General features: G+C 47.2%; 1 protein-coding gene across 1 annotated transcript in view; it reads right to left on the reverse strand.

Moving 5' to 3' along the window:
* Positions 1–23,415, reverse strand: part of LOC116987847 (dedicator of cytokinesis protein 2-like) — a 1,012,655-nt gene that overhangs the window by 859,948 nt on the left and 129,292 nt on the right. Inside the window, exons 6-8 of the mRNA XM_033044139.1 lie at positions 22,557–22,705; positions 15,583–15,718; positions 10,476–10,630 (exon numbers count right to left, since the gene is read on the reverse strand). Of these exons, the coding sequence (XP_032900030.1) occupies positions 10,476–10,630; positions 15,583–15,718; positions 22,557–22,705 (440 nt within the window). The remainder of the gene's footprint in view (positions 1–10,475; positions 10,631–15,582; positions 15,719–22,556; positions 22,706–23,415) is intronic.

The raw sequence follows: 23,415 nt of genomic DNA on the forward strand, positions 1-23,415 counted from the left end.
AGTATTGATGTGGATAGAGAACTGGCTGGCAGACAGGAAGCAAAGAGTAGGAGTAAACGGGTCCTTTTCACAATGGCGGGTAGTGACTAGTGGGGTACCGCAAGGCTCAGTGCTGGGACCCCAGCTATTTACGATATATATTAATGATCTGGATGAGGGAATTGAAGGCAATATCTCCAAGTTTGCGGATGACACTAAGCTGGGGGGCAGTGTTAGCTGTGAGGAGGATGCTAGGAGACTGCAAGGTGACTTGGATAGGCTGGGTGAGTGGGCAAATGTTTGGCAGATGCAGTATAATGTGGATAAATGTGAGGTTATCCATTTTGGTGGCAAAAACAGGAAAGCAGACTATTATCTAAATGGTGGCCGATTAAGAAAAGGGGAGATGCAGCGAGACCTAGGTGTCATGGTACACCAGTCATTGAAAGTAGGCATGCAGGTGCAGCAGGCAGTGGAGAAAGCGAATGGTATGTTAGCATTCATAGCAAAAGGATTTGAGTATAGGAACAGGGAGGTTCTACTGCAGTTGTACAGGGTCTTGGTGAGACCACACCTGGAGTATTGCGTACAGTTTTGGTCTCCAAATCTGAGGAAGGACATTATTGCCATAGAGGGAGTACAGAGAAGGCTCACCAGACTGATTCCTGGGATGTCAGGACTGTCTTATGAAGAAAGACTGGATAGACTTGGTTTATACTCTCTAGAATTTATGAGATTGAGAGGGGATCTTATAGAAACTTACAAAATTCTTAAGGGGTTGGACAGGCTAGATGCAGGAAGATTGTTCCCGATGTTGGGGAAGTCCAGGACAAGGGGTCACAGCTTAGAGTGGTGAATCTCTGGAACTCTCTGCCACAGAGGGTAGTCGAGGCCAGTTCATTGGCTATATTTAAGAGGGAGTTAGATGTGGCCCTTGTGGCTAAAGGGTCAGAGGGTATGGAGAGAAGGCAGGTACAGGATACTGAGTTGGATGATCAGCCATGATCATATTGAATGGTGGTGCAGGCTCAAAGGGCCGAATGGCCTACTCCTGCACCTAATTTCTATGTTTCTATGTAACATGGTCAAAGACTTGTCCCACCCCGGTCATTCCTTCTTCTCCCTGCTGCCGTTGGGCAGTGGATACAAAAGCATGAAAGCGTACACCACCAGGCTCAGGCAACCGATAAAGGTTTAAGGGGCAAAGCCCGGAGAATGGGAATGAGAGTAAAAAATGGATAAGCCATGATTGAATGGCGGAGCAGACTGAAGAAGGGTTTCAGCCCAAAACGTCGCCTATTTCCTTCGCTCCATAGATGCTTCTGCACCCGCTGAGTTTCTCCAGCATTTTTGTGTACCGGCGGATCAGACTCGATGGGCCAAATGAGTTAATTATGCATTCTTCTTCTCATCGAGTCCGCACACAAGATGAACACATTTCTCGGCATCTGCACACAACGGTGTCTGTCCTGTCGCTTCTTGTGCTTCATGTGCGTGGTGGTGGAAAGATTGGTGGAAACAGATAAGATTATTAAGGGCTTGGACACTCTAGAGGTAGGAAACATGTTCCCGATGTTGGGGGAGTCCAGAACTAGGGGCCACAGTTTATGAATAAGTGGTAAGCCATTTAGAAGGGAGATGAGGAAAAAAATGTTCACACAGAGAGTTGTGTGTGGAATTCTCTGCCTCAGAGGGCGGTGGAGGCTGGTTCTCTGGATGCTTTCAAGAGAGAGTTAGATAGAGCTCTTAGAGGTAGCAAAGTTAAGGGATATGGAGAGAAGGCAGGAACGGGGTACTGATTGTGGATGATCAGCCATGATCATATTGAATGGCGGTGCTGACTAGAAGGGCCGAATGGCCTACTCCTGCACCTATCGTCTATTGTCTATAACAGGGCCACGACATGAACGCTCTTTTTTTAACCCCAATTATGCTTCTATGCCTTATGGTCTTATATGGAACAGCTTCTTTCCCACTGTTAGAGTCATAGAGTCGTGACTCTAAAGGCCCTTCAGCCCAACTTGCCCACACTGACCAAAACGTCCCATCTACACTCGTCCCACCTCCCTACGTTTGACCCACATCCGTCTAAACCTGTCCGATTCATCTACCTGTCTAACTGTCTCTTAAAAGTTGCGTTAGTCCCTCCCTCAACTACCTCCTCCAGCAGCCCGTTCCATACACCGATCAACCTTTGTGTAAGTAGGTTACCCCTCAGATTCCTATTAAATCTTTTCCCCCTCACCTTAAACCTATGTTCTCTGGTTCCTATTATCAGAGAATAGGATTGATTTGGGTATAGGAGCAGGGAGGTTCTACTGCAGTTGTACAGGGTCTTGGTGAGACCACACCTGGAGTATTGCGTACAGTTTTGGTCTCCTAATCTAAGGAAAGACATTCTTGCCATAGAGGGAGTACAGAGAAGGTTCACCAGACTGATTCCTGGGATGTCAGGACTTTCATATGAAGAAAGACTGGATAGACTCGGCTTGTACTCGCTAGAATTTGAGGGAGGATCTTATAGAACTTACAAAATTCTTAAAGGGTTGGACAGGCTAGATGCAGGAAGATTGTTCCCGATGTTGGGGAAGTCCAGAACAAGGGGTCCCAGTTTAAGGATAAGGGGGAAATCTTTTAGGACTGAGATGAGAAAAACATTTTTCACACAGAGTGGTGAATTTCTGGAATTCTCTGCCACAGAAGGTAGTTGAGACCAGTTCAATGGCTATATTTAAGAGGGAGTTAGATGTGGCCCTTGTGGCTAAAGGGATCAGGGGGTATGGAGAGAAGGCAGGTACAGGATACTGAGTGGATGATCAGCCATGATCATATTGAATGGCGGTGCCGGCTCGAAGGGCTGAATGGCCTACTCCTGCACCTATTTTCTTTGTTTTTATGTTTCTATCAGGCTTCTGATCGGCCCTTCTATAAGCTAGGGTACTGTCCGATTCACCTCTACCCCATTGCGGACATTGGACTTTGTCTGGAACTGATGCGCTACAATGCTGAGAACTATATTCCACACTACATCTTCCCCGTCGCTCTACCTATTGTACTTGATTATATCTATGTATGATATATCTGACCTGTTTGTAATGAATGCAAAATCCAGCTTTCCACTGCATCGAGGCACTTGTGATAATAATAAACCTAATATTGATCACAGATAATTTCAGAGTATCTCTGCCAACTTTGTCCCAAACTGCCACAGAAGAAATGTTAAACGTCCACTTAATCTGTGGAATTCATTGCCACAGATGGCTGTAGAGACCAAGGCATTGGGTATTTTTAAAGCGAAGATTGATATTGAATTGAATTGAATTGAATTGAATGCCTTTATTGTCATTCAGACCTTACGGTCTGAACAAAATTTCGTGCCTGCAGTCATACATACAATCATACAATAATAACAACAATAAACACAAATTAACACCACCACAGTGAGTCCTCCAAGCATCTCCTCACTGTGGTGGAGGCAAAAATCTTAGGGCTGCAGTCTCTTCCCTCCTCTTCTCACTCTGCGCTGAGGAGATTCCCCACCGGGCGATGGTACAAACAGTTCCGCGGCTCACCGAACCCCGCAACGGGCCGGCTCAAACACGGCGGCCCGGGGTGGTCGAAGCTGCCGCCCTCCAGTCCAACGGACGCAGCCGCTGGCCCGCGGCTCAACCCCGGACTCAGGTCATAGCCGCCAGGACGCCGTCACAGCCACCGGAGCACCGTTCCAGCCCCGAGCCGGATCGCCCTCACGTGAGTGCCGTTCCTCCCTCGGGCTGGGCCACTCCGACGGGAGCGCCGTTCCACCCTCGGGCTGGGCCACTCCGACGGGAGCACCGTTCCACCCTCGGGCTGGGCCACTCCGACGGGAGTTCCGTTCCACCCTCGGGCTGGGCCACTCCGACGGGAGCACCGTTCCACCCTCGGGCTGGGCCACTCCGACGGGAGCGCCGTTCCACCCTCGGGCTGGGCCACTCCGACGGGAGCACCGTTCCACCCTCGGGCTGGGCCACTCCGACGGGAGTGCCGTTCCAGCCCCGAGCTGGGCCGCCCTCAGGGAGCGAGCCCAGTGCAAGTCCTGACTGGCTCTGCCTCCGGAGTCTCGAGGCCGCCAGCTCCGCCATCAGGCCTCAGCGCAGACGGAGGCAGAGAAGGGGGATACGATAAAAAAAGTCGTATTCCCCCGAAGAGAGAGACAGCAAGCCCCGTTTCAACCCCCCCACCCCCCCACCCCCCCCCCCCCACATAAACACAACCTAAAAAACAAAAACTAACTAGACAAAACGAAAAAAAAACAACATAAAAAAGTAAAGACAAACGGACTGCAGGCGAGCCGCAGCCGTTTACCAGCGCCGCCACTTCTGGATAGATTCTTGATTGGTAATGATGTCAAAGGCTACTTGGAGAAGGCGGGAAAATGGGGTTGAGAGGGAGAAATAGATCAGTCATGATTGATCGAGACTCAATGGATCGATTGTCCTAATTCTGCTTCTATGGTCTTTGGCTTGGCAGAGGTAGAATTGCTACCTTACAGCGCCAGAGAACCTGGCTACGGGTGTTGTCTGTACAGAGGTTGTACGTTCTCCCTGTGACCACGTGGGTTTTCTCCGGGTGTTCCAGTTTCCTCCCACACTCCAAAGACGTGCGGGTTTGCAGGTTAATTGACTTCAGTAAATTTGTAAATTTTCCCTTGTGTGGTGTTGAGGGATAGTGTTAATGTACGGGATGATCGCTGGTCGGCGCGGACTCAGTGGGCCGAAGGGCCTGTTTCCGCGCTGTATCTCTAAAGTAAAATAAAGTGTAATGTTATGATTTAAATCCAAGCTGAGGCTTTGTGCAGTAGATCTCGACAATTAAGCTGCCCACTCACAAAAAAATTTAATTAACCATCTCTCATAGATCCGTTCAATAAGTTCTTTTAAAGCCCATTCATGGGAGATATAAAACATTGAAATTACATTGAATCATTTGGTAAAGAGGTGACTAATGATACTTTTTTTTAAACTTTGGAACATGTTTTTCATAATTTAATAAGGAAACACTTTTCCTCACAGAGAATTGTGAGTCTGTGGAATTCTCTGCGGTGGAGGTAGGTTCTCTGGATAATTTCAAGAGAGAGCTAGATAGGGCTCTTAAAGATAGCGGAGTCTGGGGATATGGGGAGAAGGCAGGAACGGGTTACTGATTGGGGATGATCAGCCATGATCACATTGAATGGCAGTGCTGGCTCGAAGGGCCGAATGGCCTACTCCTGCACCTATTGTCTAGTGTCTATTGTCTGCAAAATAACCAGCAACAGGGTTTTTTTGGGAATGTGGAACTGCAGATCCTAGTTTACAAAAAAAGATACAAAGTGCTGGAGTAACTCAACGGGCCAGGCGGTATCTGTGGAGGGAAATGGACAGGTGATATTTAGGCCAGTAAGGTCCCAACTCATAACATCACCTATCCATGTTCTCCAAAGATGTTGCCTGACCCGTTGAGCTTGGTTTAGTTTAGAGATACAGCGTGGAAACGGGCCACTCGGCCCACCGAGGCCGCGCCGACTCGTGATTAACCTACACACTAGGGACAATCAACAGAAGACAACCTACAAACCTGCACGTCTTCAAATTGTGGGAGGAAACCGGAGCACCTGGAGAAAATCCATGTGGGTAGATGGAGAATGTACAAACTGTGTACAGACAGCACCCGCAGTCAGGATCGAACCCGGGTCTCTGGCTGTAAGGTAGCAACTTCACCGCATTGCCCGAGTTACAGCAGCGCTTTGTGGTTTTGCATAATTGTTTTGGGTTTTGATTGATTATAAAATATAGAACAGTACAGTACAGGAACAGGCCCTTCGGCCCACAATATCCATGCTAAACATGATGCCAGGTAAATCACACCTGCCTGCACATGATCCATATCTCTCTATTCCCTGCAATCTAAAAATCTCTTAAACTCCACTATCTGAGAAACACAGGTGCAGGAGAAGGCCACTCGGCCCTTCGAGCCATCACCGCTATTCAATGTGATCATGGCTGTTCATCCACAATATGTACCCTGTTCCAGCGTTTTCCTTATATCCCCTGATTCCTTTAGCTCCAAAAGCTAAATTTAACTCTCTCTTGAAAACATCCAGTGAATTGGCCTCCACTGCCTTCTGTGGCAGAAAGTTCAACAGATTTACAACTCTCTGGAGTTTTTCCTCATCTCAGTCCTAAATGGCCAACCCCTTATTCTTAAACTGTGACTCCTGGTTCTGGACTCCCCGAACGTTGGGGAAAAAATTCCTGCATCTAGACAGTCCAATCCCTGAAGAATTGTATACGTTTCTATAAGATACCCTCTCATCCTTCTAAATTCCTGCAAATACAAGCCCAGTCGACCCATTCTTTCATCATATGTCAGACCCGCCATCCCGAGAACTAACCTGGTGAACCTACGCTGCACCCCCTCAATAGCATCGTATCTGCCTCCACAACAAACCCTGGCAGTGTGTTCCTGGCCTCCACCACTCTCTGTCTAAAACATTTTCACCGCACATCAATCTATCTATCTACTGTATACTATTATTAAAATTCTCATCTTGATCACTTCTGGTCTGCGTTGTAATTAAATTTGCGCAAAAACGATCCCCATAGCGCTACGATTTTTTGCCACCTTACTCACCGTTATAAAATGGTGCTCCTATCACATGACCAATTGCAAATGCAATAAGTAAAGCACTATTGAACTATCGAAGCTGTCTGCTTACATCAGTGCCACCTGGAAATTTGTGTTCTTCGTAGCATCCCCGAGCTTGGCTAGCAGGCTGCAACTTTCAGTAAGTCGAAGATAGACACAAAATGCAGGGGTAACTCAGCCGGAGAAAAGGAATGGGTGACGTTTCGAGTCGAGAACCTTCTTCAGACTCGACCCGAAACGTCACCCATTCCTTCCCTCCAGACATGCTGCTTGTCCCGTTGAGTTACTCCAGCTTTTTGTGTCGACCTTTGATTTAAACCAGCATCTGCAGTTCGTTCCTACACTGTTAGTTCATGCACTGACCTCCTAGGTGGCACCTTGTCCAATTCCCCAAATTTCTCCCAGTCCTCCAGTTTGCTGCTACCTCAGGCCAATTGATATGCCTCTTCCTTGGATTTTACAATATCCTTGGTTTCCCTCGTTGACCCGAATTCCCCATTTTATTTTTTCACCAGACAGGGATGAACAATTTTTGGAGTTCGTCCATGCGATCTTTAAATCTCTGCCATTGCATCTCCACCGTCAACCCTTCAAGTATAATTTGCCCGTCTATCCTAACCAATTCCCGTCTCAAACCTCAACCATCTACGATGAGGAAGATGACTGAACGTCATTGCCTTCCATCACAGTGGGGAACATTGATTCAGCTGTGTGGGGATATTTATGTTGAACTCTAACATGTATTGTGTATGGCTGTATAGTAACTCAAATTTCACGGTACCAATTGGTGCATGTGACAATAAAAACTTGAACTTGAACTTCACACCTTACCCTTCTATATCTCTAGTCTCCCCCTCCCCTCAGTCTGAAGAAGGGTCTCGAGCCGAAACGTCACCCATTCCCTCTCTCCAGCGATGCTGCCTGTCCCACTGAGTTACTCCAGCATTTTGTGTCTACTTTCGATTTAAACCAGCATCTGCAGTTCTTTCCTCCACTTTAAGCTAAAGCCCTGTACCACTGTATGAGTTCATTCAAGAGCTCTCCCGAGTTTAAAAAAAATCAAACTCGTGGTAAGCACGTAGAATGAACGTAGCGGGTACGTCGGAGCTCGGGGGCGTCTCTTAGCGGCTCGTAACACTAACGGCAGGTACTCGGGAAACGCGGTAAGCTCGTGAAGACTCGTGAAGTTTTTTCAACCAGTTGAAAAATGTCCACGAGAGCCCCGAGTACCGACGAGCGGCCATTACTGTAAATCTCCGAGTTCGAATCAGGGCAAACTTGGGAGAACTCTTGAATGAACTCGTACAGTGGGACAGGGCTATAAGTCTCCGCGCTCCAAAGTTCCAAACTTAAGGCTCCTTAAAGATTTTGCCGAATCATCATTCGATCGAGTCAGAAGAAGCAAGAAATTGACAGTGACAAATGGGAAATAGTCTGCATTGTGTTAAGCTTCAACCTGCTGTAATTACTGCTCCAAATTGTATTCTGAGGCGATTTTGTTTTATTGCATTTTCTCCAGGATCCTTTTATTAACATTTCCCAATTTTATTTTTTCCTACCAATGTGTCATAGTCATTTAATCAGAATTCTTTAAACCCTTTCTTCAAATTTAACTGTGCTTCACACCAACTCTGGTAAGTTGCGTTCAGCTTGACTGCGTCCACTGGTCGATGAGTGTAATTTATATCCTTGCGATGTACAAACAGAAAGATTCAAAAGAATAAACTGTGCTAACTTTCACCAGCACAAGGCCTTTGGTGCTTTGGCCTTCATCAGTCAGAGTATTGAGTGTGGAATAGACATCATTTCTCTCTCCCCTGACTCTCAGCCTGAAGAAGGGTTCCAACCTGTCACTCATGTCTTTTCTCCAGAGATACTGCCTGATCCGCTGAGTTACATAGAAGCATAGAAACATTGGAAAATAGAATAGCCAGAATGATCATCCAAAATCAGTACCCCGTTCCTGCTTTCTCCCCATATCTCTTGATTCTGTTTGCCCTCATCTAACTCTCTCTTGAAAACATTCAGTGCATAGTTGTGAATCCACAACACTGGGTAAAAAAGTTTTTCCTCATCTCAGTCCTAAATCTCATACCCTTTATTCTCAAACTGATATTTAAGTAACTCCAGCATTTTGTGTCTATCTTTGGTGTAAACCAGCATCTGCAGTTCCTTCCTACACATATTGAGTATAGAAGTTGGGATGTCATGTTATGGTTGTACAAGTGGTGACGCCACATTTCGAGTATTGTGTTCAGTTTTGGTCACCCTTTTATAGACAATAGACAATAGGTGCAGGAATGGGCCATTCGGCCCTGCGAGCCAGCACCGAAATTCAATGTGATAATGGCTGATCATCCACAATCAGTACCCCGTTCCTGCTTTCTCACTTGACAACCTTTCTAAAAATTGGATAGGTGGATAGGATAAGTTTAGAGGGATAAGACAATGCTATATAAATCCCATCCATTATTATTATTAATAGACAATAGACAATAGGTGCAGGAGTAGGCCATTTGGCCCTTCGAGCCAGCACCGCCATTCACTGTGATCATGGCCGATTATAAGGACCAAACACCAGCAGGTGGGACTATTGTAGATGGGACATGTTGGTCCGCATGGGAAAGTTGGGCTGAAGGGCCTCTTTCCACCCTGGATGACTCTACGACTCCAAGGAAATAGTTTTTGTTCTTAAAGAGGTCACTGCTAATGGATCTGTCCCACTTAGACGACTCTTTAGGCGACTGCCCAGGACTAGTTTTAATGGAATTCACCTACGACACCTGGCGATAACCTACGACAGGAAAAATTGTCACCACTGTCACTGAAAAATTTTCAACGTGTTGAAAATCTAGCGGCAGTCGCCTGTAATCGCCCAATAAATCGCCTAAGTGGGACAGGCCCATTACACGGCTGGGCAAATGTATCGTTGCCTGTCGACTTCCAACGCACACTCCTAAAATGTCCTTCTCAAATGGAAGGCGGCAGGGTGGCGCAGATGGTGTAACAGCTGCCTCACAGCACCAGGGACCTGGGTTCGATCCTGACCTTGGCTGTTGTCTGTATGGAATTTCCACATTGCGCACCTTGACAGCGTACAGATACATGACAAGGGAGTAACGTTTAGTGCAAGATAAACCCAGCAAAGTCTGATCAAAGATAGTCCGAGGGTCCCTAGTGAGGTCGATAGATAGTAGTTCAGGACTTTTCTCTAATTGTGGTAGGATTGTTCTGTTGGGGGAGTCCAGAACCAGGGGTCACAGTTTAAGAATAAGGGGTATGCCATTTAGAACAGAGATGAGGAAAAACCTTTTCACCCAGAGAGTTGTGAATCTGTGGAAATTTCTGCCTCAGAAGATTGAGGGGAGTTCTTATTGAAACTTACAAAATTCTTAAGGGGTTGGACAGGCTAGATGCAGGAAGACTGTTCCCGATGTTGGGGAAGTCCAGGACAAGGGGTCACAGTTTAAGGAAATGGGGAAAGTCTTTTAGGACCGAGATGAGAAAAGTATTTTTCACACAGAGAGTGGTGAATTAGTGAAATTCTCTGCCACAGAAGGTAGTTGAGGCCAGTTCATTGGCTATATTTAAGAGGGAGTTAGATGTGGCCCTTGTGGCTAAAGGGATCAGGGGGTATGGAGAGAAGGCAGGTACAGGATACTGAGTTTGATGATCTGCCATGATCATAATGAAGGGCGGTGCAGGCTCGAAGGGCTGAATGGCCTACCCCTGCACCTATTGTCTGCTGTCTATTGTCTATTCAGTCGCCTGATAACAGCTGGGAAGAAACTGATAGGAATGAAAGGTGGATACAAAGTGTGAACACTCACCAGATTATCTTCTGTTCGTTTGGGTCGTACAGTGACATGAAGAGTTCGGTTTCCTCCCCGATTTTACAGACAAAGTTGCGGACCCAGATGAAGAGGGTGTGGGTGGGCGATGAGGACAAGCGCGCAAATCTGCCGTACTCATTCTGATTCTGACGCTGTCGGAGAGGAGCGGGAACAAAAACGGCCAAAGGATTAGCAAAACCTGCGAGGTGCCAAGCCCGCTGCTGGCTTGTACAGAAAACCCAAGTAACAGTTAGTCAATTAATCTCAGAGTGGAAATAGAGCAAGGTGCCAGAGCTATCTGTTGGGGGGGGGCACTGAGATATAAGGGGAGACATAGAAACATAGAAAATAGGTGCAGGAGGAGGCCATTCGGCCCTTCGAGCCAGCACCGCCATTCATTGTGATCATGGCTGATCGTCCCCAATCAATAACCCGTGCCTGCCTTCTCCCCATATCCCTTGACTCCACTAGCCCCTAGAGCTCTATCTAACTCTCTCTTAAATCCATCCAGTGACTTGGCCTCCACTGCCCTTTGTGGCAGGGAATTCCATAAATTCACAACTCTCTGGGTGAAAATGTTTTTTCTCACCTCAATCTTAAATGACCTCCCCTTTATTCTAAGACTGTGGCCCCTGGTTCTGGACTCGCCCAACATTTTTCCTGCATCCAGCTTGTCCAGTCCTTTTATAATTTTATATGTTTCTTTAAGATCCCTCCGCATCCTTCTAAACTCCAGTGAATACAAGCCTAGTCTTTTCAATCTTTCCTAATCTGACAGTCCCGCCATCCCAGGGATCAATCTCGTGAACCTACGCTGCACTGTCTCAATCACAAGGATGTCCTTCCTCAAATTAGGAGACCAAAACTGTACACAATATTCCAGATGTGGTCTCACCAGAGCCCTATACAACTGCAGAAGAGGGGGAGACCCGGCAGAGGGAGGGGCACCGTAAACAAAGGGGGTGACCCGACAGAGGAGGGCCAGTATGAACAAATAGGCCCATTCTTAGTCACGTGTGTGACCAAAAAATATGAAAAATTGTGGAATAGACATCTCTTCTAATTCTGAAAGCATTACAGGTAGATTGTTTTGGGCTGTGTATACTATTGATAATTTTTTCAAAGTTTATCAAGTGGAATCTTCATGTTATGCGGACAATGTTCGTTTAGGGTCAGAGGTCAAATGTGACTGGTCACGTGTGTGTGCGACAGGGAAGCGATTTTTTCACAACTCAGTTTTATCTAACAAAACTCTTGTGAATTTTAAAAAGCTAGAATGTTCATATCTTCAGCAGACATGCATTGTAGTTCTGTCAGTGGGAAAATAACAATGAATAAGATTAATCTCTTACAAGAATTTTTTAAGGCATTACTTTATGCGATGACATCTGGTCACGTGTGTGACATTTTAGTTTCACTTTACGATGTTTGGCTGTTGAGAAGGAAAGACCCGATGGGGTGGGAGGGATATGAGAACGAAGGGAGGACCCACCGAGATTAAAGAGGGGACCTAGCGTGGGGGGGTGGGGGGTGCCGAGAATCATGGGTGGGCCGGCGGGGGGGGGGGGCGAGATAGATGGGAGAGAACAAGGGGAGGGGCCTGGAGGAGGACTGCCGACTGCCACGTGCGGCGCCACGCCCGTTCGCCGCCGCAAGCAGACGACAAAACTCTTTGCGTCAGGAACGTGGCGACACCTGTGTACTGCCCAGGTGAAGGCTGCTGTATGATCTTTTACCGGGTTGTACGCAAAACAAGGCATTTCACTGGAGCTACGGTGGGTACACGTGACAATGAAGCATCACAGCTCCAACATCCAGGGTTCACTCCTGAACTCCAAACACAGCGCACAGCGCACCCGAGCCACGCGGAGAAAACCCACACGGTAACAGGAACAACGTGCGCAAAGGACCCCCGTATTTAGGATCGGACGCAGGTCTCTGGCGCTGAAAAGATGCAACTCTACCACTGTGCCGCCATTTCTAAGAAATTACAAGGTATTGTGGCGCCCCCTGGTGGTTAGCCACTCGTGGTGCGAACCCTCGGCTCTGGGGGTTGGGTCATGTGACTTGGTTTGGCGGGAAGAGCAGGTCAGGGGTCTCCCCTGGGGTATAGATATACAGCTGGTAACACCTTTGCCCGTTGTCGTGGTTCTGAGAGTTGTTCTAAGTGAACCTTATAAAGATCACTTTGTTTGACAACACGTGCCTCGCTATAGTGTAGGCATATACTGCAGTTCATACATTTTAGAAACATAGAAAATAGGTGCAGGAGGAGGCCATTCGGCTCTTCGAGCCAGCACCGCCATTCAATATGATCATGGCTGATCATCCAGAATCAGTACCCCCCCCCCCGTTCCTGCTTTCTCCTCACTGCCCTTGATTCCGTTAACCCTTAGAGCTAAATCTAACTCTCTCTTGAATACATCCAGTGAATTGGCCTCCATTGCCTTCTGTGACAGAGAATTCCACAATTTGACCTTTAAAGTAACTGGCACATTTTTCAGAAATAAACTTCTTTACTAAGTGAGTGAAGTATTAAGAGTCTCACAGTTAATGTTATTGCTGCTTTTCAGTGCTACTATCCAGAAAAATTTAGCCTCTCCTACCCAGAAAGTGGCACTTCCCCGCAGCACGCTTCAGCTCCAAGATTTTCAACTGAATTTCTGATAATTCTCGAGGACTTTCAAAAGTCCACGGACAAATGGAGTGGCCCAATCTATCAGCAGCACAAAATGGCTGCCAGCCTTTCCCTTCCCTTGATGCAATACAGGACAATTAGGACTCAAATGTGTGGGAAGGAACTGCAGATGCTGGTTTACTCTGAGAATAAGACAGAAAATGCTGGAGTACCTTAACGGGACAGGCAGCATCTCTGGAGAGAAGGAATGGGTGACGTTTCGGGTTGAGATCCTTCCTCTTGGGCAGGCTAGGACTTTATTCCTTGAAAGGCAGGAAGCTGAGGGGTGATCTCATAGACGTGTATAAGATCATGAGGGGAATAGATAGGGTAAAGGTACAGTATTTTACCCAGAGTATGGGGAATCAATAACCAGAGAACATAGGTTCTTGGTGAGGGAAGGAAGATTTAATAGGAACCTGAGGGGCAACTTTTTTTTTTACACGAAGGGCGGTGGGTGTAGGGATGAGCTGCTGACTGAGGCAGGTATTATCACAACGTTTAAAAACATTTGGACAGGTACATAGATAGGACAGGTTTGGAGGGATATAGACCAAAAGCAGGCAGTTGGGACAAAGGTAGATGGGGTATCTTGGTTGCCATGGGAAAGCTTGGCCAAAGGGTCTGTTTCTACGCTGTATGACTCAATGACAATTTAGGATAGTGCCATTGATTAATGAAGTCTCTGGGATTTTCCAAAGCCCACTGACAAGTGGAGCAGTCCGATCAATCATGGGGAACAAGATGGCTGCCAGCTGTCCCCTTCCCATGATGCAACACAGGACTCAAGTGTGTAGGAAGGAACTGCAGATGCTGGTTTACACCGAAGATAGACACAAAATGCTGGAGTAATTCAGCAGGGTCAGGTAGCATCTCTATAGAAAAGGAATGGGTCGAGACTCTTCTTCAGACTCCTTGGGTATGCTCGGACTTTATTCTTTGGGGGGCAGGAAGCCGAGGGATGATCTTTTAACGGTGTATAAGATCATAAGAGGGATTGATTGGGTAGATGCGCAGTTTTTTACCCAGAGTAGGGGACTCAAGAACCAGAGAACATGGGTTTAAGGTGAGGGGGGGAAAGATTTGGGAACCTGGGACTGTCATATGCTGAGAGAATGGAGCAGCTGGGCTTGTGCACTCTGGAGTTTAGAAGGATGAGAGGATATCTCATTGAAACATATAAGATTGTTAAGGGCTTGGACACACTAGAGGCAGGAAACATGTTCCCGATGTTGGGGGAGTCCAGAACCAGGGGCCACAGTTTAAGAATAAGGAGTGAGCCATTTAGAACGGAGACGAGGAAACACTTTTTCTCACAGAGAGTGGTGAGTCTGTGGAATTCTCTGCCTCAGAGGGCGGTGGAGGCAGGTTCTCTGGATGCTTGCAAGAAATAGCTAGATAGGGCTCTTAAAAATAGCGGATTCAGGGGATATGGGGAGAAGGCAGGAATGGGGTACTGATTGGGGATGATCAGCCATGATCACATCAAATGGCCTACTCCTGCACCTATTGTACATTATCTATTGTCTATAACCTGTTTTTACTACACAAGGTATAATACTGTGCATTTACCTTATCTAATCCTAACTACACAGAGGATGGTGGGTTTATGGGATGGGCTGCCAGAGGAGATAGTTGACGCAGACACTATCAAATCATTTTAAAGGCATTTAGACAGGTACATGGATAGGACAGGTTGAGAGGGATATATGGGTTAACTGCAGGCAGGAGGGACTAAGGTAGATGGGGTATCTAGGTTGGCGTTGGTATGTTGAGCTAAAGTGCCTGTTTCCACACTGTATGACCATATGCAAATTTAGGATAGTGCCATTGATTATTGGGAGAGGACTAGAGGTCACAGCCTCAGAATTAAAGGACGTTCCTGCAGGAACAAGATGAGGAGAAATGTCTTGTCAGAGGGTGGTGAATCTGTGGAATTCTTTGCCACAGAAGGCTGTGGAGGCCAAGTCAGTGGATATATTTAAGGCAGAGATAGATAGATTCTTGATTAGTACGGGTGTCAGAGGTTAGGGGGAGAAGGCAGGAGAATGGGGTTAGGAGGGAGAGATAGATCAGCCATGATTGAATGGTGGAGTAGACTTGATGGGCCGAATGGCCTAATTCTACCCCTATTCCTTTTGATCTTATGATCAATGAATACACTAGACAATAGACAATAGGTGCAGGAGTAGGCCATTTGGCACTTCAAGCCAGCACCGCCATTCAATGTGATCATGGCTGATCATCCACAATCAGTACCCCGTTCCTGCCTTCTACTCCTACCCCCTATCTTTACAGTCTCAGGGACTTTCAAAAGCCCACTTGCAAAGTGGAGCAGCCCGATCCAATGGGGCACAAGATGGCTGGCAGCTTTCCCCTTCCCATAATGCAACACAAGAAGCAGGAGGAAGAGTGTAGGCCTCTTACCGACTCCTCTCGGATCCGCTCTGTGATGTGCTGCGTTGCTCGCTTGTGTGCTTGGAAGAGGCTGATGACACTGGTGTGGTCCGGATCGAGAATATTGCCGTTCTCATCTCTGACGACAAGGTCCAGTTCCAGCATTCTGCAATGGAAGAAGAGAAGGGGCATTTGTCGAGTGGTGAACAAGGGAAAAGTAACCGGTCAAACAAAAGCACCAAGTACAGCTGTGCAGGATGTACTGTAGAAACAAGGAACTGCAGGTGCTGGTTGACAGCAAAAGACACAAAGTGCTGGAGAAACTCAGTAGACACCATTGTGGGTAGCACAGAAAGCATTTTATCGGGATGCATCACAGCTTGGTTTTAGTACAGCTCCATCCAAGACCACAAGAATTGTAGACATAGCCCAGACCCTCACACAAGCCAACCTCCCTTCTATCAGTCTGGTCTCGACCCAAAACATCACCCATTCCTTACCTCCAGAGATGCTGCCTGTCCCGCTGAGTTACTCCAGCATTTTGTGTCTACCGTCGATTTAAATCAGTTTTGTCTGCTTCAATGCGAAATATCTTCAAGTTATGTCTACTTTGAAGATATTCTCCTCCTCTTACTGGGCACAATTAGGGCACATGGTATTGGGGGTAGATGCTGACATGGATGGAAAATTGGTTGGCAGACAGGAAACAGAGAGTAGGGATTAACTGGTCCCTTTCAGAATGGCAGGCAGTGACTAGTGGGGTACTGCAAGGCTCGGTGCTGGGACTGCAACTATGTACAATATACATTAATGATTTAGATGAAGGGATTCAAAGTAACATTAGCATATTTGCAGATGACACAAAGCTGGGTGGCTGTTTGAACTGTGAGGAGGATATAACTATATCACAATTACAGCACGGAAACAGGCCATCTCGACCCTTCTAGTCCGTGCCGAACACGTATTCTCCCCTAGTCCCATATACCTGCGCTCAGACCATAACCCTCCATTCCTTTCCCGTCCATATAACTATCCAATTTATTTTTAAATGATAAAAACGAACCTGCGTCCACCACCTTCACTGGAAACTCATTCCACACAGCCACCACTCTCTGAGTAAAGAAGTTCCCCCTCATGTTACCCCTAAACTTCTGTCCCTTAATTCTCAAGTCATGTCCCCTTGTTTGAATCTTCCCTGCTCTCAGTGGGAAAAGCTTATCCACGTCAACTCTGTCTATCCCTCGCATCATTTTAAAGACCTCTATCAAGTCCCCCCTTAACCTTCTGCGCTCCAAATAATAAAGCCCTAACTTGTTCAACCTTTCTCTGTAACTTAGTTGCTGTGACTTAGATGCTATGAGAATGCAGGGTGACTTGGCCAGGTTGGGGGAGTGGGCAGATGCATGGCGGATGCAGTTTAATGTGGATAAATGTGAGGTTATCCACTTTGGTAGCACAAACAGGAAGGCAGATTACTATCTAAATGGTGTCAAGTTGGGAAAAGGGGAAGTATAACGGGATCTGGGGTCCTTGTACATCAGTCTATGAAAGTGAGCATGCGGGTACAGCAGTCAGTGAAGAAAGTGAATGGCATGTTGGCCTTTATAACAAGAGGAGTTGAGTATAGGAGCAAAGAGGTCCTTCTGCAGTTGTAGAGGGCCCTAGTATGACCACACCTGGAGTATTGTGTGCAGTTTTGGTCCCCCAATTTGAGGAAGGACATTCTTGCTATTGAGGGAGTGCAGCGTAGGTTTACAAGGTTAATTCCCGGTTTGGCGGGACTGTCATATGCTGAGAGAATGGAGCAGCTGGGCTTGTACACTCTGGAGTTTAGAAGGATGAGAGCGTATCTTATTGAAACATATAAGATATTATTAAGGGCTTGGACACGCTAGAGGCAGGAAACATGTTCCCGATGTTGAGGGAACCCAGAACCAGGGTCCACAGTTTAAGAATAAGGGTTAAGCCATTTTGAACAGAGACATTTTCACCCAGAGAGTTGTGAGTCTGTGGAATTCTCTGCCTCAGAGGGCAGTGGAGGCTGGTTCTCTGGATACTTTCAAGAGAGAGCTAGATAGGGCTCTTAAAGATAGCAGAATCAGGAGATATGAGGAGAAGGCAGGAACGGGGTACTGATTGGGGATGATCAGCCATGATCACATTGAATGGCGGTGCAGGCTCGAAGGGCCAAATGGCCTACTCCTGCACCTATTGTCTATTGTCTATTGTTTCTCTCCGATGAGAGTTCAGCCTCTATCTGAAGAAAGGTTTTCGACCCGAAACATCACCCATTCCTTCTCTCCAGAGATGCTGCCTGTCCCGCTGAGTTACTCTACCATTTTGTGTCTAACCTCCCTTCTATTGGATCAATTTATACTCCACGCTGCCTCGACATGGCCAGCAGGAATAATCAAGAACAAGTCGCACCCTGGCCACTCCCACTACTACCCTCTCCATCAGGCAAATGGTATGGAAGTGTGTCCCACAATCAGAGAACAGTCCTGAACTATTATCTACCTTATTGGTGACCCTGGACTATCCTTGATCGGACTTTGCTGGCTTTACTAGGAAAGAATGGCAGATACTGGTTTGAATGGAAGGTAGACGCACAAACCTGGAGTAACTCAGCGGGATGGGCAGCATCTATGGAGAGAAGGAATGGGCGACGTTTCGGGTCGAGACCCTTCTTCAGACTGATGTCAGGGGAGCGGGCGGGGCAGAGATAGAATGTAGTGGGAAAACTGGGAACGGGGAGGGGATGGATGGAAAGCAAGGGCTACTTGGAAGTTAGAGAAGTCAATGTTCATACCGCTGGGGTGTGAACTACCCAAGCGAAATATGAGGTGCTGTTCCTCCAATTTGCGCTGGGCCTCACTCTGACAATGGAGGAGGCCCAGGACAGAAAGGTCAGATTGGGAATGAAAGGAGGAGTTGAAGTGCTGAGCCACCGGGAGATCAGGTTGGTTAAGGCGGACTGAGCGGAGGTGTTCAGCCAAACGATCGCCGAACCTGCGCTTGGTCTCGCCGATGTAGAGAAGTTGACACCTGGAACAGCGGATGCAGTAGATGAGGTTGGAGGAGGTGCAGGTGAACCTCTGCCTCACCTGGAAAGACTGCTTGGGTCCTTGGATGGAGTCGAGGGGGGAGGTAAAGGGACAGGTGTTGCATCTCCTGCAGTTACAGGGGAAAGTACCTGGGGAGGGGGTGGTTTGGGTGGGAAGGGACGAGCTGACCAGCGAGTTGCGGAGGTAACAGTCTCCGCGGAAAGCAGAAAGTGGTGGAGATGGGAAGTTGTGGCCAGTAATGGGATCCCGTTGGAGGTGGCGAAAATGTTGGAGGATTATATTCTGTATGTGACGGCTGATGGGGTGGAAGATGAGGACAAGGGTTATTCCCTTATCATGTATCTGTACAATGCAAATAGACAATAGATAATAGGTGCACGAGGAGGCCATTTGGCCCTTCGAGCCAGCACCGCCATTCAATGTGATCATGGCTGATCATCCCCAATCAGTACCCTGTTCCTGCCTTCTCCCCAAATCCCCTGACTCCGCTATTTTTAAGAGTCCTGTCTAGCTCTCTCTTGAAAGCATCCAGAAAACCAGCCTCCACCGCCCTCTGAGGCAGAGAATTCCACGGACTCACCACTCTCTGTGAGAAAAAGTGTTTCCTCGTCTCCGTTCTAAATGGCTTACCCCTTATTCTTAAACTGTGGCCCCTGGTTCTGGACTCCCCCAACATCGGGAACATGTTTCCTGCCTCTAGCTTATCCAAGCCCTTAACAATCTTATATGTTTCAATGAGATACCCTCTCATCCTTCTAAACTCCAGAGTGTACAAGCCCAGCTGCTCCATTCTCTCAGCATATGACAGTCCCGCCATCCCGGGAATTAACCTTGTAAACCTACGCTGCACTCCGTCAATAGCAAGAATGTCCTTCCTCAAATGGCTGGATTGTAATCATGTATTGTCTTTCCGCTGACTGGTTAGCACAACAAAAGCTTTTCACTGCACACGTGACAATAAACTGAACTGTAACTGGCTCAGGCAGCGTCTCTGGTGTACATGTATTGGTGACATTCCAGATTGGACACTCTTCTTCAGACTGATTGTGAAGGGGGGCTAGAAGCAAGCTGGAAGAGAGGAGAGGCAGGACAAAGCCTGGCAAGTAGTACGTGGAAACGGGCAAGAAGGGCTTGATGGGCAAATGGCTGGAACACAGCTTTATAAGGCTTTAGTTAGGCCCTATTTGTAGTCTTGAGTGTAGTTCTGGTCACCCCGTTAGAGGAAGAAATGTAGGCTTAGGAGAGGGTGCAGAAGAGGTTTACTAGAATGTTGTCTGGATTGGAGGGTATTAGCTAGAAGGAGAGGATGGACAACTGCCTCACAGCCCCAGAGACCCGGGCTCGATCCTGGCCTTCGCGGCTGTTTGTGTGGAGTTCGCACGTTCTCCCTGCGACCATGAAGGTTTCCTCCTGGTGCTCCAGTCTCCTCCCACATCCCAAGGACTACTGGAGGCTAGGTTAATTGGTCTCTGTAAATTGTTTCCAAAGGATTGGCCTTCATCAGTCAGGGTATTGAGTGGAGAGTACACAAAAATGCTGGAGAATCTCAGCGGGCGCAGCAGCATCTATGGAGCGAAGGAGATAGGCAAGGTTTCGGGCCGAAACCCTTCTTCAGACTTATTGAGTGGAGAGGTTGGGAGGTCATGTTACAGTTCTACATGACATTGGTATGGCCACAGATTTAGAGTATTGTGTTTAGTTTTGGTCACCTTGTTGCAGGAAAGATGGTGTTAAGCTTGAAAGCGTGCAGAGAGGATTTCTAAGGATATTTCCATGAAGGACCTGAGCTATGGATAGAGGTTGAACAGGCTAGGACTATTCATGGCAGCGCAGGAGGATGAGGGGTGATCTTATAGAGGTGTATAACATCATGAGTTGAATAGATCGGGTAGATGCACAGAGTCTAGTGCCCAGAGTAGGTGAATCAAGAACCAGAGGGCCTTGTACCTTGTAGTCATCATTTCCGTAGAGCCCCCCACAGATTATACTGGAAGTTGACCAATTTATACTGGACAATTTTTTCCATTTATACCAAGACAATTAACCGATAAAACCTGTACGTCTTTGGAGTGTGGGAGGAAACCGAAGATCTCGGAGAAAACCCAAGAGGTCACTGAGAGAACGTACAAACTCCGTACAGACAGCGCCCGTAGTCTGGATCGAGCCTGGGTCTCTGGCGCTGCATTTTGCTGTAAGGCGGCAACTCTACCGCTGCGCCACCGCGACTCCATATGTTTAAGGTGAAGGGGGAAAGATTTAATAAGAATCTGAGGGGAAGGGTAACATTTTCAAACATAGGGTGGCGGGTGTATGGAACAAGTTGCCAGAGGAGGTAGTCGAGGCAGGGACTATCCCAACGTTTAAGGAACAGACAGGTACATACATAGACGTGAGAGGTTTGGAGGGATATGGACCAAATGCAGGCAGGAGGGACTAGTGTAGTAGGGACATGTTTGTCGTTGTGGGCAAGTTGGGCCACACTTAATACGCTATGATACTATGGCTCGATGAATGGTCTGTTCCTGGATGCTGTTGTGTGTTCCATATTCTAAATGAACCCTGGAAAAGTTTAAGCATCAAAGAGTCATACAGCAGGGACACAGGCCACTCGGCCCATCACCTCTATGCTGAACAAGATGCCCCATAAATAGCAGATAATAGAAGTAACTCCATGAAGATCCATCTCAACTCATCCCATTTGATCAACCTAATGGATGACTAAGACCTGATAGATTTATAACAGAAGGACGTACCTTTAGGAACAAGACGAGGAGGAATTTCTTTAGTCAGAGGGTGGTGAATCGGTGGGATTCATTGAGTAGTACTATCCTGCACACTAGGGACAATTTACAGAAGTCAATTAACCTACAAGCCTGCACGACTTTGGGGTGTGGGAAGATACTGGATTATCCAGAGAAAACCCACGCGGTCACAGGGAGAACGTGCGAACTTTAGAAGGATGAGGGGGCACCTCATTGAAACTTGCTGAATAGTGAAAGGCCTGGATAGAGTGGATGTGGAGAGGATGCTTCCACTGGTGGGAGAATCTAGGACCAGAGGTTACAGCCTCGGAATAAATGGGCGTACCTTTAGAAAGGAGATGAGAAGGAATTTTAGTCGGAGGGTGCTAAATCTGTAGAATTCATTGCCACAGAAGGCTGTGGAGGCCATCAATTGATGTTTTTAAGGTGGAGATTGTTAGATTTTTGATTAGTTAAGGATTCAGGGGTTATGGGGCGAAGGCAGGAGAATGGGGTTGAGAGGGAGAGATAGGTCAGCCATGATTGAATGGCGGAGTAGACTTGATGGGCTGAATGGCCTCATTCTGCTCCTATAACTTATGAACTCCACACGGACAGTGCCTGTCATCTGAATCAAAGGCAGCAACTCAACACTTGTGGGCTTGTAAACTCTGGAGTTTAGAAGGATGAAAGGCGATCTCATTGAAACATATAAGATTGTTAAGGGCTTGGACAAACTAGAGGCAGGAAACATGTTCCCGATGTTGGAGGAGTCCAGAACCAGGGGCCACAGTTTAAGAATAAGGAGTAAGCCATTTAGAATGGAGACGAGGAAACACTTTTTCACACAGAGAGTGGTGAGTCTGTGGAATTCTCTGCCTCAGAGGGCGGTGGAGGCAGGTTCTCTGGATGCTTTCAAGAGAGAGCTAGATGGGGCTCTTAAAGATAGCGTAGTCAGGGGATACGGGAAGAAGGCAGTAACGTGGTACTGATTGAGGATGATCAGCCATGATCATATTGAATGGCGGTGCTGGCCTGCACCTATTGTCTATTGTCTATTGTCTATTGTCTACCATGATGCCGTTGTGATAGGCAGGAAAACCTCCAGAGATTAAAAGACAAGGGGTGCAAGGTAAGAATAGACACAAATTGTGAAGCCAGAGGAAGGAATATAGGTGTATGAAATGTTCAAGCATACTTGTTGCCAGCATCTATTTTGATGGTAACCTCCTGCTTCAAGTCTTTTAGCTCATCGTGCGGCATAGTCCCCGAGAGAAGCTGAGATCTTTTCTCGATCAAGTTGCACATCCTCGAGGTGACCTGGCGAAACTTGTTGACTTGTCCAGCCTGGAGTGAGATAGAAGCGAAATCAAAGTTACCAGTTTAGTCCAGTTTAGAGATACAGTGCGGAAACAGGCCCCTTTAGCACACTAAGTCTGCGCCGACCAGCGATCACCCCGGACACTTTCGCTAACCAACACACACAGTTCAGATTAGTTTATTGAGGTATTGAGGTATTCAGCCATGATTGAGTGTCAAAGTAGACTTGATAGACAATAGACAATAGGTGCAGGAGTAGGCCATTCGGCCCTTCGAGCCAGCACCGCCATTCAATGTGATCATGGCTGATCATCCCCAATCAGTACCCCGTTCCTGCCTTCTCCCCATATCCCCTGACTCCGCTATCTTTAAGAGCTCTGTCTTGAAAGCATCCAGAGAACCTGCCTCCACCGCCCTCTGAGGCAGAGAATTCCACAGACTCACAACTATCTGTGTGACAAAGTTGCTGGCTCGAAGGGCCAAATGGCCTAGTCCTGCACCTATTGTCTATTGTCTATTTTCTAATGTAGAATAAAAAAACAACACAAGAACGGGCCCTTCAGCCCACATAGTCCGTGCCCACATGACACCAAGACCATCTCTTGTCTGCTTGCATTTGATCCATATTCCTCCTTTCCCTCCATAAACCTATCCAAAACGCTCCTAAACACCACTATCCTCTCTGCCTCCACTCCCACTCCATGTCCCAGGCATTCACCACTCGCTGTGTAAAATAA

This window comes from Amblyraja radiata, chromosome 1, assembly GCF_010909765.2.
Source record: "Amblyraja radiata isolate CabotCenter1 chromosome 1, sAmbRad1.1.pri, whole genome shotgun sequence".
NCBI classification, from domain to species: domain Eukaryota; kingdom Metazoa; phylum Chordata; class Chondrichthyes; order Rajiformes; family Rajidae; genus Amblyraja; species Amblyraja radiata.